The 17,620-nt window shown below is 49.7% G+C and overlaps 2 protein-coding genes and 1 long non-coding RNA gene across 8 annotated transcripts in view; 1 reads left to right on the top strand and 2 right to left on the bottom strand.

Annotated features, from left to right (window-relative positions):
- The window catches only part of LOC146517738 (uncharacterized), a 7,365-nt gene extending 1,948 nt beyond the window's left edge, over nt 1-5,417 (bottom strand). The window contains exons 1-2 of the long non-coding RNA XR_014874320.1: nt 297-5,417; nt 1-142 (exon numbers count right to left, since the gene is read on the bottom strand). The exon at nt 1-142 is cut by the window's left edge and continues 1,948 nt beyond it. This is a non-coding gene — a long non-coding RNA (uncharacterized LOC146517738). The remainder of the gene's footprint in view (nt 143-296) is intronic.
- Nucleotides 1-8,845, top strand: part of amigo3 (adhesion molecule with Ig-like domain 3) — a 14,875-nt gene extending 6,030 nt beyond the window's left edge. Inside the window, exon 2 of the mRNA XM_085161398.1 lies at nt 5,413-8,845. Coding sequence (XP_085017524.1) covers nt 5,413-5,553 — 141 coding nt within the window. The 3' untranslated portion in view covers nt 5,554-8,845. The remainder of the gene's footprint in view (nt 1-5,412) is intronic.
- Nucleotides 1-17,620, bottom strand: part of rnf123 (ring finger protein 123) — an 84,168-nt gene that overhangs the window by 35,911 nt on the left and 30,637 nt on the right. For all 6 annotated transcript variants that reach the window (XM_085161391.1, XM_085161390.1, XM_085161393.1 and 3 more), the window contains 5 exons: nt 15,231-15,370; nt 14,152-14,208; nt 13,920-14,051; nt 13,461-13,536; nt 11,823-11,907 (listed from right to left, as the gene is read on the bottom strand). In XM_085161391.1, the coding sequence (XP_085017517.1) occupies nt 11,823-11,907; nt 13,461-13,536; nt 13,920-14,051; nt 14,152-14,208; nt 15,231-15,370 (490 nt within the window). The remainder of the gene's footprint in view (nt 1-11,822; nt 11,908-13,460; nt 13,537-13,919; nt 14,052-14,151; nt 14,209-15,230; nt 15,371-17,620) is intronic.

The following is a 17,620-nucleotide window of genomic DNA, read 5'->3' as shown; positions in this document are numbered from 1 at the left end:
AGGGCGGGGCAGTGTTTGTCATACATGAAACAAACATGGCATAAAACAATGTTGGGCTGGGCTTACATCCAGCAACTCTTATTTTTATATAAAACACTAAAAACAGCAAAAATAAAATCATTGTAAAAAAGAAAAAAGATTTCTGTGCGACTGCGTCTCTCTCGACCTTCGTCTTCGGCCCGCTGTGACGCAGTGATTACCCGAATGAGTCCAATATCAGCGGAAAGCTCAGCGTCGCTGCTTTCAGGAACCGCTGGGATTTTTAAGATGCGCAAATCATTCAAGAGTTACGGTACTTTAAATAAACGTTGGAAAAACCTGTCGCCGGCGACGGGATGGGGGCTGAAGGCTTATCCAATCAGCAGACAGCTTTCCTTGGGTGACGCCGTCGACCTGCAGGTCCTCGTTGAGAATCATTCTCCTAACGTTTCCTCTGGGCGGCGCTGTGACGCTGATCGCAGCGCTGAGATCTGTGTATCAAGCGAGGGCAGTCATGAACTCTTCACAAGAGGCCGCGACCTCTGACCTCGAGCTCATTGATATTCGAACATCCCAGATTTTTGGTAGAGCCGCCTCTGAGGCATCGGCTCGTTCTCAGTTATCATGTTCACAAAGGCGAGTGTGCACGGCGTTTACATGATCCCCTTTGTACTTCACAAGGTGTGCTGTGCCACACACACACACTCCTCGTGCCTATGGTACGACAACTTTTCTCCGTGCCCCTGGTACACTGCGCAGAAACACTTTGCCACACACACACACACACACACACACACACACACAGAGACAGACACACACACACACACACTAATCTGCGTTCTGTTCATTTCCTTCACGCTGTTTTTCAAATCAACACAATATGAAAACGAGCTGAAGCTGCTGATTGCTCTGCGCGTCTGCCGTTTGGCTGCAGCCAATCAGCTCACACCTCACCAGCACCGCGGGCAGGTCGGGTGGAGGGGGCGGATGGCACCCTTCGAATCCTGCAGGAAGTTTTCACACTTTATTAAGAAGCTCGACACATTAGAGCGGAGCCACACAGACGGGAAAATTACACGCCTCGTTAGTTTTCTGGTCTGTCAGCAGGTGGAGGCAGGCGCTCCGATTTATCCCGTCACACACACACGAGATCACCGCCGACATCCTCCCACAGACGCCAGCCGCAGGCAGAACCACAACGCCAAACGAGCAGCTCGGACCGCCGGGATCAGCCGAGCCTCAGGATTGTTTTGTGGAATAACTTCGTTTCCTTCCAAAGCGCCGTTTTCAGGTCTCACCGGAGGTGGCGTTAACTACCGTTTGATCGGTCCAATCACAGCTCATCATTACCGGGCAGCGCTGCAGGCTCTGAGCTGGGGTTTGTGAGATACACGCAGGCCGAGAAAGAGCCGGCGGGACTGAAACGAGCCAATCACAGAGCTCCAATCAGCTGATGATGAGCAGCTCATCAGAAACTGACCAGCCGCGTTCATCAGGAGGTTTGATTGGCTGCTGTGCATCTCCTGCCCACTCAGGGTTAACGTGAGTGGGAGCAGCGGTGATGTGGCGCTCTTATGTAACGCTGAGGGCCGAGCAGCCATCAAATATTCAGCAGGTCTTCCCTCGCGCTCAGTGAGGCGGCGGCGCCCCGAGCAGCTCGCTGTTGTTAGCAGTGCCTTCACAGCCTTCCCGATCTGCTGCGACTTTCTGGAATATCGGCGAGTTTGTTTGCGTTTACGTCGGGGAACGAGGAGTTACACTGAAGTTCAGGCTGCCTTTGTGACAGCAGGGCGGAGCTTACACAACACAAGCTCCACCCACCTTCGTAAGGGACAGCAAATCAGACGAAAGTCAGTCTAAAAGAGGGAGGGGCTAAATCAGCCCAGAATCAGACAAAGAAGGATTATTATGAGCTGTGAATCATGAACAGATGCTGTGGTGGAGTCCAGCAACAACGGCTCGGGAGGGTTAGCCGTGGCAAACATGGCGGCATTGCAAAGCTGAGGCCAAGCGAGGCGTGCAGATGCCAGAAAGCAGCGGGTAACGCGACGCTGCGATCTGAAAACCTCCCGCGCCTGTGCTGCTGGAGGTTCCTGTTAAAAGGAGTTTTTTGTTCCCACTGTCACCAACGTGTTGCTCGTAGGGCGTGGTCTGACTGTTGGGGCTCGTTTGTTGTTTCAGTTTCCACATCCTGGACACAAAAACAAAACGTCCTCGTGTGCTGGAGATGGAAGCTGAGCTCACGGTGTCGTACAGGTGGAAGCACCTGGAGGTGACTGTTGATGTGGTGCCTTTTAAATAAAGCTGTACTGAATTACTGCCTCACGCTGAGACTTGGTGAGCAGGAAATTAGCTGCAGCAAAACAGGAAGTGCTACACGTCCCTATTTAAATGCTCAGCCTCATGAACAGAAGGAGTTTTTGTTGTGACTCAGAGAGACACGAATCTGCTTCCAGCTAACGGCGTGGAGGAGTCCAGCTGACAGGAGACAGTCGGTCACTCCGCCATCATTACACGATCCCAGTTTCCTCACTTTAACAAACAGCAGCTCCGAAACGCCTCGCTGATGTTTCGCTCTGCAGCGCCACCTACTGACAACAGGAAGTCAGCCTAAAGCGATGAGTGTTCCCTGAATGAAGCAGTGCGCTGTTTCCTGTGAGCAACATACAAGAGTGCAGGCGTGACGATGTCTACACGACAGCAGGGTGACCTCAGTCAACTCCCACCTGAGGCTCTCCTCCTCCTCCTGCGTCTCTACTAAAACATCTGCCATGAAAAATTGATGAAGGCCGTGAATAAAAGCCCCGTGGAAGAATCCAGCTCTGCAGCTGAACCTGCCTGAACCTCATCAATCATCTATGGATCCAGATGTTTCACCTGAGTTTCTGATCATCAATCAGCTCCATCCTCAGGTCTCCGCCTGCGTGTCAGCGTTCCCGGCTGGTGCAGGTACACTAACAGCAGCGCACCTGGGGCTCATTACAGCAGCTCTGCGCTGCTCATCTGTCAGAGTCACAAACGAAATCCAGTCCTGTGGCTGCTGTTCAGCTGCTCTCCCAACCAGTCAGCTGACCGGCGGTCTGATGGACTGACGCCACCACGTTGGACCACCCGGGGCAGAGCTGCAGTCGACACGTCGGATGGAGACTCCCTGCAGAGGCTCTGTTTCCTGTTCACACCGCCTTAATTACACACGATGTGATTTCTTTAAATGTGCAGGCGAGGCCTCCGAGCAGAAACAACACAAGAGGAAAAACATTCGAGTCCATCAGATGAAAAACTCATCAGGCTGATAATCACAGCTATAATAATCAGGAGATGAACCGTGATCTGAACACGGCTGAGCTTCCAAACATGCGAGTGCCGTTTCTGCTCTTCATTTATGTTAGACTACTTTTACTTAACTGCTTTAGCCCACTTACAATGAGAATGTAAAAAGATCTTGTCCATGTGTAGCATGTTAACACTATTGGAAGGAAAAATAAGTTGAAAACACAACTTTCTTTGTTTATAAAGCTCTGACTTGTATTCTGAGTCTGTGGTCTGGGAGAGAGTCTGTAACTCTGTCTGCAAATACAGTAAATAATGACCAATGTTGGGCAGATAATTATATAGTTACTTCTTCAAAAAAGTAACTGAGTTATGCAAACAACAAAGTTTTTTGCAGCTGTTTACCTGAAAATGCAGCCAAGGTGTTTTTAAATAAACATTTCAAACTATTTACAGAACAATCAGCTGTTCTGCATCAGATTTGATGTCACACAAATTATTTGTGTCACTATGAGATGAAGGAGAACAACAGCCTGATACCTGCAGGCCTGACAGCAGCAGATGTGTCACTGCTGTAACACCTGTAACACTCAGCAGTCGCCTCATTGTTCTGACACACAACAACACTATTGACTACACTACACACTAACTACACACTGACTACACACTGACTACACACTGACTACACAAGATTTGTGCTAAACATCTCTCACATCTCAAAAATGCGTCACTCCTAAAACTTCCTCCTCCCTAAACAACTAAATGTCACGTTGCTATATCATTTTTGATTGGTCCACATGGTGCATTTTTCCACCAATAGGAAAGGGCGGGGTTTGGTTTTGTTTTTGCTCACAGGCTTTCGAGCGTTTTCCTTATAAACGTCGACCACGTTGATTAGCTGCGTATATACGAATGTGAATCGCATGATTGGCTGGACGGGAGCAGCCAGTCACTGACTGACACTGCAAAACAGAATTGATAAAAGTTTTAATTTCATTCATGTAAGGTTTGTCTTTTGTGGCACAGACGTGCCAGCAGTGCGAGATTGTGCATGCGCAGCTCAGAGGGAACATAGAGGACATAAATCAGAGGTGTGAACACGAGCTTCTGTTTAGTTCACATGTCGGAGGAAAGGCTTTTCTTCTCGGCTTGATGAGAGCACACGGAGCCTCTTTCAAAGTTTCCTGTGCTGTCACAGGATCATCGAGCACGTCTGCAGGTCGGCTGTTATCACACTGGGCAAAAGTTCTCAGTCTACAATGCACCGGTGTTTGTCTGCACAGCGTTTAAACGGCTCCTGCAGGCTCTTTGTTCGCAGCAGCCCGTCACACACATGCTTCACTCGTTTCCATGTTTTTATTCAATCTGTGTAAACTCCCAAAGAAAACACAGTTTAACATCAAATTGTATTTCTGCTCCAACGAGGTGATTCCCAAACTCTACGGCAGGTAAACTGGATCAGAAAGACCCGACACAGGACCTGAGAGACGACCTGGACCTTCAGCTGATCGTCTGCTGCTCACTGAAGTCTCATCAGAGACGATCAGGGAAGGACGGCTGTCAGGAAGACGTTCTTAATGAGGGGACACGGGAGGAAAGGCAGAGGTCTGAAAATGACACGAGAACTGGATGATGGATGGTCAGGAGGAGGTCAGGAGGAGGTCCGACAGTCTGCAGCCATCTGTGAGGCACGGTGGAGGCTCTGTCATGGTTCCAGTGCTGTTGGAGACCTTTGATAAACTGATGAACTATCAGAGTCTGATCCACCAGGCAGGAACATCTGGAAACACCAGCTGGTTTCATGACAAAGATCCAAACACATCATCAAAGCACACGTGGATAGAAACACACAGAGGAACTCAGAGCTCCGCATCACTGAAGCAGATCATCCTGACAGAGAACAGCATGAGAGTCCTTCAGGGAGCCTGGAGAACAGTTCCTGAAGACCCCCAGAGAGCCGAACGCTGTCTAACTAACATTCTGTATTTGCATGTGTCTGCAATAAACGACTGCACGTATTTCCCAAAGGCTTGTAAAAATAAGAAGTGAAGGGCGGTTTGTAGGCGTGTTCAGGCTCAGGTGTGTGCGCGCTGTGGGTGAACTGTTCAGCCCTGTGTGATAACCTTAAAGTGATAACATGTCTCCTCCTCTTTTCGTCCTCAGATATTCTCCTCCGTGGGGGTCACGCGACCTCCTTCCAGCCTCGTTTCCACGCTGACACGTGACCACAGGAAGGACAAGAAGCACGCTTCAGAGCAACGACACGCACGTCCTCGCAGATGCACCGATGAGCGACTCATCTGAGGGTCTTGAACAATGTTTAGATGTTTAAGAACTACAAGCACGTTTTCACATCATCGATCACGTCAGCTGACGCAGAAAAACGTCGATACTGTAATCCTGGTTCTTCCACTTAGGTCGGACCTCTGTGTCGCGTCACACGCATGCTTTCAAAAACACAACAAGCTTTATTGGTCACATACACAATCACACAGAGACGATGACACATGCAGTGAAACTTGCGACTTCCGCTCCAAAGGTGTGTGGTCTTAACACTATGCAACACAGACGAATCACAGCCTCACAGCAGTGCATGCTGGGAAGTGCTCACCGTAAAGTATTCACAGCTCTCAGTCACACTAAAGATGAACGCTCGGTGTAACAGAACTGCCACAAAACTAAATGCTGATAACTGAGCTCTTCCTGTTAAAGGGGAGTTCTTCCTTCCCACTGTTGCCAAAGCGCTTGCTCCATGGGGGCGTGGTCTGATTGTTGGGGTTTGTCTGTTTATCGTAGGTCTTTGCCGTACAGTACGAAGCGCTTTGGGCGACTGATCTGGGCTACGTGAGCAGCATGGAGGGTTTTACATTCGTTGTTTCACATGTTTGCAAATATAAACGTTTTGTTTGCTGGAGAAATTAAAGCCTGACATCACCAGGAAGTGTCTGTGATGGCGGTTACCCGGAGAGCGCCGCACGTGATGTTCAGTAAAACGTGACAATAAAGTCTGTGTGTGCCGTGTGTTTATTAAAGACGTTCAGCTGCTGTTTGAGTCTCTGATCGTGCTGCTTTCAGTGTCACGCTCTGAGCATGCTCGGTTTAAGACGTCTTCATCATCAGGTGACTCCCCGCAGCATTCGCCAGAACAGCCGGCACTGCTACAATTAAGCGCCTGCACGCTCGTGTCACGAGGTGCACGCTACGCTTGGTTCACGACAGCATCAACAGGACAAGTCCAGCCCTTCGGATGGAGGTCAGGTTTACGGAAGGCGTGCAGGTCTGAGAGCAGCGTGGAGATGAACGGCAGCGATGAACTGCCCGACTGTGAGCGTGAACACCTGCTCGCCACAACTGTAAGTACAGCTGGGCGTGACGTGATATTCACTTTACTGGGAACCCCAGAAACCAAAGCTTCAGTGAAACGCGCTTTCACTCCACCCTGAGAGAAGAGACGATGATGACCATCAGATCCACGCTGCACTCGGTCCGTTTCACAGGAAACACGATTCACCATAAAAATATGGGCTGATCGGGCCCCAGTGCACAAACTGGAGGGTTATCAGAAATAGGGCTGCCACGATTAGTCGACTAGTCACGATTACGTTGACTATCAAAATCGTCGTCGACTGATTTAATAGTCGACGCTTCGTTTGAAGCTTTGTAAGATCACAAAAGACGCAGGAATAAGTAGTAGGATTTAAGAGTGTAATAACGGACTGAAACAGAAGATGGCAGCACTGCATGTACAAGGATGCCAGCTGCCGTTAAACCCCGAAGAAGAAGAAGAAGCTGTGTCCCAGAATTCATAGCGCAGCCCAGCTCAGTTTCCAACAATGGCGGCAGCTAGTTAGTTTTAATATTACTCTTATTATTCTTTCTGGGTCACAAAATAAACCTTTAACATATTTTCAGGCGAGAATGTAGCTGTGTAAACCTCAAATATCTGCTCAGTTTATCAAGACACCACATATTTTCAAAAGCGCTCCGACGTTTTCGGAGACGTCTGTTAGCCACTAGCTCGATAGCTAGCCGGGGGCTAGGCTAACTAGAGCCGTGAGAACACCGGACTCCCGCAAATCGTTTTCAAACCCACCACCGTCTTTCGCTACTCAGGTAAACATGATATATAAGTCACTTAGATAACTTAAAAATCTTATTGTTTGGCTTTTTTAGTATTTTATTTGTTCCTGAGTAAATCGGTTTGGCTGAGATTAAAGTTATAGTTTTTACACAGCTGAATAAACATCAAGCAGACAGCTGATCATCAGAAGTGTGAGATGCTCGAGAATTTACTCCGGTGTCCTGTTATATTTTAGATAGCAAGGAGTTTATTAAACTTCACCGAAACAATCTGCAAATTTCATTAAAATTTAATAAACTATCATCTTGTCTTTATTGTTAGTTAGCACATACCTTAAACACTTAAAGCTGTAAGCTAATGATAGTTATATAATAATAATAATAATAATAATAATAATAGTTATATAAGAGCAGATGCTGCTGGTGCAATAAGCTGTACGTTTTACTCCAATGGATGATGATCTGATTAGTCGACTAATCACAAAAATAATCGGTGACTAGTCGACTATCAAAATAATCGTTTGTGGCAGCCCTAATCAGAAACCAGGCCGGTGCACACGCTAGCATTAGCCCTCTGTTATCATTAATGTAGCAGCTAGCGGACAGTAGTTGGATAAAGATGAATTGGAGCTCAACGGGAGATGGAGCCCTGACAGAGCAGATTACGGACGCGTGGACCAGGAGGCGAGTGGTGGACCAATCGGACGGTTTCAGGCCTGAAGAGCAGAGCTGAGGACCAAAGAGCTGCACGCTTCCTGCTTCATGTGTTTGTGGCTGCGTTGGAGCAGCTGTGAGGTCAGTTTTAGCTAACGGCTAACTCACAGCACACGTTACCATAACGCTCTCGGCAATAACGAAATGGTTAGCCATCGTGCTATTAGCCATCGTGCTGTTTGCCATACGCTTTGGTCTAAAATACATTTCACCTTCAAATCTGTGAAGAGCTTTGATTCATTTCAGTCTTAAGCTCTTATTTGTTTACTCTTAACTTCTAATTGGAAAAGAACACGTTCACTTCATCTTCTTCATCATTACTTTTGGGGTCAAAGTCTTCCCCGTGGTATCGAGTTTGAAATGATGACACCCCTCCAGCTCACAGTTAAGTCCCTGAGACCCTGTCACGGCGTCGCCTCAAAGCCAGCTGCTCAGCCTGTTTTTAGCGAGCAGCGCAAATCTCTGCAGGCTGGAAAAAAGAAGCTGCATCCCAGAGCGGTGCAGGCCTCTCAGGCTCCACAGCTGCTAAGCTAATTAGCCTCGGTCTCAATCTAATCTGCAGGAGGCTGCAAGCTGCTGCTGATCCCTCTCAGCCAGAGCTAATGGACAACAATTAGCACCACTGATTTTCTGCTGGATGGAGCACAGAGGGGGGGCTGTTAATAGCTCTGATGTGAACACAGGGTGGGGGGAGTGTGTGTGGGCAGCGATGAGGCTCACAGTCCACACAAGTCGAGCACGATCAATCACAGCAGCAGCAGCGCTGCCTTTATGGAGATCCTGTGTGTGTGTGTGTGGGGGGGGGGGGGGGGGGGGGGGGGGCCTGCAGGCGACGCCAAGAAGAACAAACATCATTAAACAAATGAAAACAGGACGCTTGTCTTTCCAAACACGCCCGGATTACGCCTGCTGTTCATGCTTCAACCTTAAAGGCTGTCACTGCTTTTATAAGTAAATGTTTCTGCTGTAGGTACGGAGCCTGCAGACAAGCCCCAACCATCAGATGACATGTGAGCGCACGCTTGGTGACAGTGGAGAGGAAAAACTCTTATCAGGAAGAAACCTCCGGCAGAACCACGCCCCCAACAGGGAGCCAATGAGGAGAAGCCAGCTTGGTGGAAGTCCGAGCTCTCGCTGCAAACATCTCCAGATGTCCATGTAACAAAACATGTCACTGCACTCTGGACGGCCTGTTCTGGGCCCGGGGCCACATGTTTGACACATCTGTGCTGGGACGAGGACCCTGCATTAATGGACGGAAGCATCGATGGATGTGGCGTGTCAGCCGCTCGAGCGCACACAGCCACCATTAGACGCTGTGATGGGAGCAGCGAGGTGAAGGACGGGCCTTCATGGGCTCAGGGCGGAGTGACGATAGAGCAGAGGCACAGCAGCTTCAGCCTGAACGCTGAAGCCTTCTTTGATTTAACGAGTCAGCGACTGGCACCGGCGACGCCGACTCTTCCAGCTCCGCTCAGAGCGTCGCTAAAAACGGGCGTCTTTGTGTTTAACGGCTGTAAGCTCAGCGGTTTCTTCCTGCTCTGACGTCCCAAAGCATCACAACATTTTACTCTTTCTGGAGGCGCAGCCAGTGGACGAATGTCAGTCTGATACCAGCGCGTGTATCAGCATCAGATCAATATTTGATCCTCTGAACAGTGTTAAATCTTAATGCACAAACATCCAAACATGCTGAGAAACGTGTGTGAACCTTTCTGTGGTTTATTTACAGCCTGCAGCACATTAGGCACGTTTACGTCCAGCTCTTCAAAATAAAAGCTGAGAGTGTGTTTTATTGTGGAAAGTAAAAGTCGGTGAAATGTGTTCATGTCATAAATCAGGACACGCTGCTCACACACCTGTGACGCATCGATGCTCCTCACAGATGGAGGCGGCGACATTAACCAGCTGATGAACCTCCAGCTGACCACAGGACAGCGACGCCTGACCCGCTTCCTGTCAGGACCGACCGATCCAAATATCGGATCGATGTCTCCTTAACGAGAGCTCCTCTGCACCGCACTTCCTTTCAGACTCGCTCTTATTACATTTCATTCAAAGTGACGGGGAGGGGGCGGGGCCTGTCCAGGCTTTAAACAGGCTTCCCTCCACCTCGCCTGGCAGGAGCCGGCCCCGCCCCCCTGCAGACAACGCTAATGCCTTTATTCGTTTGGAGTCCATTAACGGGCACTAAGCCTTCCTGCGGTCTCCCATCGCTGCACGCTCCCAACACTCTGCAAACCTCATCCATCTCCAACCACTTATCAAAGAGTCACGACTCCACCCGGAGACGCTCCGTCCGAGGAAGCTTACAGGAAGCGGGGTTCGCGCCAACCTCGTCTCTGCTTTACCTTGATCTAAAAGCACAGATGCAGACGGGTCTGCAGCACTGCGCCCTGAGCGGCGCCTGCAGGTGCAGCGCGCCTGTCAGAGCGCGAGCAGCAAGGCGTCATGAGCCTGAGAGCAGGAAGTCAGGGCCAAACAGACACAAATAACTCAGCGCGCCGCGGCGGCGCCGAGAGGAAGATGATAACTCCTGTTAAAAACACGGCGTTACCTTTGATGTGAAAACAGAGTGAAGTGTTACATAAAGATGGGGGAGGTGACAGAAGGAGGGCGGCGTGCAAATGAAGAGAGAAGACAGGAAGTGCTGATTCGAGCTTAGCGAGCGTCTGAGCGGCACTTCAGATGAGTCTGACCTGGATTCATTCATCGGGCCTCAAAAACGCCAAAACTTCACACATCACGCCTCCTCTGACTCCCACAGCCGCACGCCAGGCAAACAGGAAGTCCCGCCTTTCAGCGTCGGCTCGCCTTAGACTGCACGCTCAGCTCAGCGGTGAGCTTCCTGCTTGCAACGCGCCGCCGTCACTTTGACCTGCAGTTCATCAGGAAAACGCTGACACATCAGAACAGCCCCGATAACAGCGGCAGATTCCCCGCCAACACCTGCCAATCAAAACCAAGCACACCGCCCAACACACACAGTGATTGGACACTGTGCTGAGAGGCGGGGCCAGGTGCTCAGAGTGAGCAGGGTTTCCTGGATTCACACTAAGCTTCTTGTTTCAGCCGCGGCGTCACGGAGGCGTGCTGAGCGTCATCTGTCCCCTCTGCACACCTGAGCGTCACGCTTACAGGCTGCCTCGCTGCCTCGCCCCACCGTGAACTGGAAACAACTGATTTTTATGACGCCCCGCGCTGGTGTCCAAGCAGCAGACGGCGGGTGGGCGGCGTTGAACAAACACGCTCGGGTGGAGCTTCCTGAGCTGCAGAGCAGACGTCTCTGCTGTTTGAACGGTCACGGCAGGTAAACCCGACTCATGGCATGACCCGAGGAGACTGACACACCTGAGCTTTAGCTTCAGTGGGAGGAGCTTGCTTACTGAAGTTCACACACGAATATGATGAAACCCACGTGGACGCCACACCTGGATCACCAGCGCCGCCTGGTTTCTCTGATGACATCAGCAATCAGTCGGGAGATGATTGGGGACATTTACCGATCACTATTATCGATCACTGACTGTGACCCTGAGCCACGTATGGATTAGTTGGCAGCTCAGAGGTCAGAGGTCAGGAGGCCTGAGCATCATGTGACTGCCATCAAGCTCACATTAGAACACAGTGTTTCACACACAGGATCCAACACCAAGCAGTTACGCACATACAGGGCTCTTAATTTGAAAAGTCAGTGGTGCACACACACAGAAGCAGCCCCCGGCCCGAGCCCCGCCCCCGTCTGACCAGCAGAGCCAGAACCAGAGAGGAGTTCTTACCCCTGCCGGTCTCCGTCCACCAGGATCCGAACCAGGATGCCGGTAACAGCCACCAGGATGGGGTAGTGGTCCACGCTCTCCAGCCCTGCAGGAGGAACAGAGGTCATCAGAGTGGCACGACTGCGAATCCGACCGGGTGATGGACGCTGAGGGGGCGTGTCTCTTATTGTTACGACCATAACCCTAATATCAGTGATCCTGGCCTGTGAGCGTGACATCACATGTTCTCACTAACACGCTCCATGTTTTTAGTTCTCGCCATCTCTCATTCACACTCTTTAAACCTCGTGCTGAAAAGCACCAGCCATCAGAGCCGGCCCACACACCTGATTGGAGGCCTCGGCGAGGCGCGCCCACACACCTGATTGGAGGCCTCGGCGAGGCGCGCCCACACACCTGATTGGAGGCCTCGGCGAGGCGCGCCCACACCTGCAATTAAATGATCCCAGAAATAACCTGGAAAGGTGTCATTAGGTGGTAATAAGAAGGCTGCTTCCAGTCGGCTCCAACTACAAATTATTAATCATCAGCGCTGCGACAGACGGGTGACCTGTGCAGGTGTACCCTGCCTCCCACAACACACACACACGGTTAAAGGAGGCGATGACCTCCCTATAAACACGGTGGCTGTGTGGGCGGAGCGAGTGAGGATGTTGCTGAGGTCCAATCAGCTCACAGCAGTGATGATAACAGGAGTGAAATAATCAGCTGGGCTGAAGCAGAGTTTACAGCACGCCCCTCCTGCTACGGCACAACAATGTTTCCATCAGCAGGAGCGCGAGGGCCTCCCGCTGAGCTCCATCAATGAATCACACGAACTCACAGCGAGCCAACAGCTGGAAGAACCAATTAAACAGGCAGGAAACCGGACGTGGTTATTGTCCTCCTGCTGATGGACGCTGACGCTGAAGGTAAAAACCTATTTCTGTCAGCAAGCAGGATGTAGACACAATCATGCATGGATGCACTTTCAAAATGGTTTATTTTCTTCCTCGTTGGTGGCAACGTTTGAAATTTTTAAAGATCAGTGGAAATTTCAGCATAAAATAATTGTTTATGGTGTTTTTGGGCATGTCTGACCCCTCTGATGACCTGCTACACTCAGGCTAGCATTAGGCTTTATAAGACAGCTGGTGTTAGCCAATGATGGAGAGGAAGAACGCTCCAATCAGGAGGCAGAGGACGAAAACCAGGAAGTGAAGAACCTGTACATTTGACTTCAGAGTGTGTCTGTCTGTCTGTCTGTCTGTGTGTGTGTGTGTGTCTGTCTGTCTGTCTGTGTCTGTCTGTCTGTCTGTCTGTCTGTCTGTGTGTGTGTCTGTCTGTCTGTCTGTCTGTCTGTCTGTGTGTGTGTGTCTGTCTGTCTGTCTGTCTGTGTGTGTGTCTGTCTGTCTGTCTGTGTGTGTCTGTCTGTCTGTCTGTCTGTGTGTGTGTGTGTGTGTGTGTGTGTGTGTGTCTGTCTGTGTGTGTGTCTTTGTGTGCGTCTGTGTGTGTGGCAAGGTGTTTCTGCGCAGTGTACCAGGGGCACGGAGAAAAGTTGTCGTACCATAGGCACGAGGAGTGTGTCTGTCTGTGTGTGTGTGTGTCTGTGTGTGTGTCTGTGTGTGTCTGTGTGTGTGTGTCTGTGTGTGTGTGTACCTGGCAGTCTGAGGTTGACGACTCGGTCAAACAGGTTCTTCTCTGCTGTCACTCTGTTCAGCACCTGGTTCAGCAGCTGCACGTGAACAAAAACATGAGTGAGACTCCGCCCACGGTGATGTCACAGGAAATATGACATCACGGTCACTCCTCTCAGTAGCCACTCATGTGGGCGGGTTTCTCAGTGCGTGGCGGCGTTTGAGTTCACATAAACCTGAGTCCATGGTTAATTCTGCTGTCGGCTGATTGGCTGCCGACTCATCGTTAAATATTCTGGGCTGGCTAAGGCGCCGCAGACCTCTGTGACATCACACGTTTTTGTTTGACACTCAAACCCAATAAAAACTGTTTTATCATCGACTGTGCAAGAAAAGATGAAAATCACATTACCTGCTCTGAAACCGGCCAATAACGAGCTCCGACTGCGTCACAGTGAAACTAAACCCGGCAGCGCCTCACCTGAGCGAGCCGTCTGAGCAGCAGCTCCGCGGAGGGGCGGGACCAGTCCAGGAAGATCTCAGGCACCAGAGTGACGGTCATCTCGAGCACCCGCAGCAGGCTGACGGACAGGTCGAAGCAGGTCGCACACACCTGCAGGTGACACCGCTAATCAGAAGCTGCAGGTTAACCTGTGGGCGGTGACCACACCTGTCACAGCCTAACAGCTGAGCGAACCCGTGACTCAGATTACCTTCAGCTGGCGAGTGTCCACAAAGTTCCTCTCTGGACGCTCCGCGGCCTGCTGGATCTGTGAAGACACGCAACCAATCAAAAAAGCACCTGTCGCAGCTGCCCCGCCCCCTTAAGTAACCTCCTCCTTTCTGATTGGCTGCCCCCTAACAGAATGTTTGAGCAGCATGTGGGTGGAGCTGTCCCTCTATGACGTCATGCAGAGGCGGCGTGGGCTCACAGGCGTCGCTGTGCACGCACCGGGCTTTCTGCCTGAACCTCTGCAGGTGTGAAATCGAGGAGCTGCGTCGAGCTTCGCGTTCGCCAGTTTGAACCGAAGCAGCAGACGAGGAGGTGGACAGCGAGGAAACATGAGCCTAATCTCTGAAACGCTGTGAGCGCTGGCCCGGCTGAAAATACCCGGCGTCCCGCAGGAATACGATCAATTACAGCGCTGAGTGGATGATTCGCTGCATCCAACTAAGGATTTCCAGAAAAGCCCGAATAATCGTATTAAAGGGAAACAAAGCTCGGCGCTAAAGCTGACACTCCTCAGGCTGCGTTCGCGCTCGTGTTTCACTCAGAGGTCAAACACAACCTTCAGTTCACAGCAAAGCACGACGAGCAGGAAGTGAGGTCGGCCCGGCCTCAGCTGTGAGTGCACCTGCGAGGTCACAGTGGGCACACCTGTCAGGTGATGTCGTGTCAGCACGAACACTAGGAGCCGCTTCTTAAACCTGCACTCTGTGTAACATCCAGCAGGGGGCGACTGCACTGGTTTTATAAGGAAGTCTGTGAGAACAGGTCCTGCTCATCGCCCGAGGACGCGGGGTCCACGTTTGGATAGATCTGACCTTATATATAAAAACGTAATTTTAATATTATTAAAAATATTATAAATTATTATATTAATAACGTGAGTCGGAGGTACTGAGTATAAATATTAAATAAAGACATTATTAAACACGCTGTAATATGAATACTAAGAGATAATTTCAGGGTTTTAAGTCGTTTCTGTTGATGTGTTAAATAACGAGAGTTGGTGTTTCTGGACCTTCGATTCAACGCCGCGTCCTGCGCGTACCTGCTGGCTGTTCTTACCTCCTGGATCATGCCGATGAACTCGGAGAAGGCCCAGTTGAGTTGGTTCAGGACGCTGTTGAGGAAAGAGGCGGCCATGTCTTTATCCATGCTGAGCAGCTCCGCCATGTGTCTCTGCAGCAGCAACGACGGGCACGGCTCTGAACCAATCAGATGACAGAGGACAGGTGAGCAGAGAGAAAGCAGAGGACCGGACGCCGCCCGCCCCGGCAGCAGGTGTAGGACGCCGTGTGGACAGCGTTACAGACACTCGCCGTTTCCTCTGTGTACATGTACAATGACAATAAAGGCCTACTCTATTCTACTCTATTCTATTCTATTCTACTCTATTCTATTCTACTCTATTCTATTCTATTCTACTCTATTCTACATGTCTGTCATATTCTTCAAAACCAAAGCAAACATGAGTGAAAGGAAACGGGACACCGAGGGAAAACGGTCACGCAGAGGAGGGATGGAGGAGGAAGGACACGGACACGGCAAAGAGAGCAGGGAACTCTGAGGAGGAGGAGGAGGCAGCAAATAGATGAAGGACGCTCTCTGGCGCTCCGGCCTCCTCCGGGAGAGCTGACGGGAGCTCCGTGGAGTCATTAAATCCTCTCTGCCCTCTGAACAATATAACAAAAACACCCGCTGAGTCTCAAGCACGACGCTGTGAGACGCTCCAGTTGGGGTTTATTAATTGATTTATCGATTAAAATCTATTCTAGCTTGGATAACGTGATATCGATTCATTTAAATCCTGAATAGATTTTTTAATATAAATTTATTTTGCCCGAAACGCCAGAATCTCAGGTTAAACCTCAAAATTTAAACAACCACCAACACAGTGAATGAGCAGGAACACGGTTCTGCACAAAGACGTGAACACAAAGGGGGGGGATCTGAGGGGGGTTTGCGTCGTCTCTATGGTCTATTAGGTCCAAAGACGTCCTGCCTGGGTCTGCCTGAGCTGATCCCTGGTTGGACCCCCCTGACTCGATTTCCTGAATGTTTTATCGTGTTGATTCCTGTGCCTGAGAGTTTCTACAGAGACGTGTAAATATGTCTGATACACGAATGTGACGAGGTCGGTCTTTGTTTTTTGTTTGTTTATTTTTTTTAATTCTGTAATTATCAATGTTGTTGTTGTTGTTATTATTATTATTATTAAAAAGAAAAAATATGTACTGATCTGAATTATAATATTTCTGTCTGAAGCAAATTCAAATCAAATCGATTCTAGAAAAATTGACGATACGCAGCCCTATTTATTACTGGGATTACTGGGTTTTACTGGGCTCCATCAGCACAGCAGAGCTACAGATTTGATTTCTTACGACTGAAGGAAACTAAAAATAAAAAGTGCCGGAGCCGTTTACACGGAGCACAAATATGAATCCAATTAACAAAGCTCCATTAAAACTAATGCACGATGAAATGAAGCTATTAGGCCTCGAGCTTCAAACAGAGGCAGCGTCTGTGTTTCACACCCGCCACGAGCGCACAGCAGCTGCATTACGAGCACCACCCAGACCGCCTCCGCCTTTTATATTTGTCTGTTTTTCTACTGATGTCCACAGATGAGCTCACAGTAAGACAACGATCCAACAGAGTTTCTGTAAACGTGCGACTACGAGTCCTAATGAAGAACGAAGGAAAAGCTCGATCACGCGAGAACAGACAGACTCCAAGTGTCCAGAGCAGGATGTCAAACTCTTCTTCTATTGTGGGAAACAAACAGCTCACTTTGGTCTCAGGCCGGACCAGCGAGCGCCGCGTCAGTGTGAAGACGACACGTGTAAACTGTGACGTGTGAGCACGTCTCACTTTGAATGCTGCTGTCAAACGATAAGAAACGTGTCAAACTCTGACTGTCCTGTGATAACACAACCTCTCTGCTCATTTTTGGATTTTCTTTCCAGTAATCTATTTTAAAGTCAACAGTTTTTTATTTAAACCTTATATTACATAGAATAGAATAGAATAGAATAATCCTTTAAGGGGGAATTTGGTTGTAACAGCAGCCAAAAAGACACATATTACCATAACTGTTATTATTATATTACTATAACCTGAACGCACTGAACGGTGGGTCTTTATCACCAAGAAAAGAAACAGACTCTGAAATAACTTTCAAGTATTGTCCACAGACTGGAGTCTTTGCTGGGCCAATTCTGGCCCCTGGGCCTTATGTTTGACACCTCTGATCTAAAGCAGATTCAGATCAGCTGGAGCGCAACGGGGGCAGCTGTGCCTCCGACCTGAGGAGACAACCTGAAACGCTGAGTATCGACCGATTCCCACCAGAGGGTCGTTTATAGATTCAGTCCAACGTGCACTTCTGGCTGAGTCAGGCTGAGGCTCAGGAGAGAGGAAGGAAGGGAGCAGGAGACACGGAGACAGCGAGG

This window comes from Neolamprologus multifasciatus, chromosome 5 (genome assembly GCF_963576455.1).
Source record: "Neolamprologus multifasciatus chromosome 5, fNeoMul1.2, whole genome shotgun sequence".
In the NCBI taxonomy this organism is placed as follows: domain Eukaryota; kingdom Metazoa; phylum Chordata; class Actinopteri; order Cichliformes; family Cichlidae; genus Neolamprologus; species Neolamprologus multifasciatus.
This window is presented reverse-complemented; position numbering and strand designations above follow the sequence as displayed.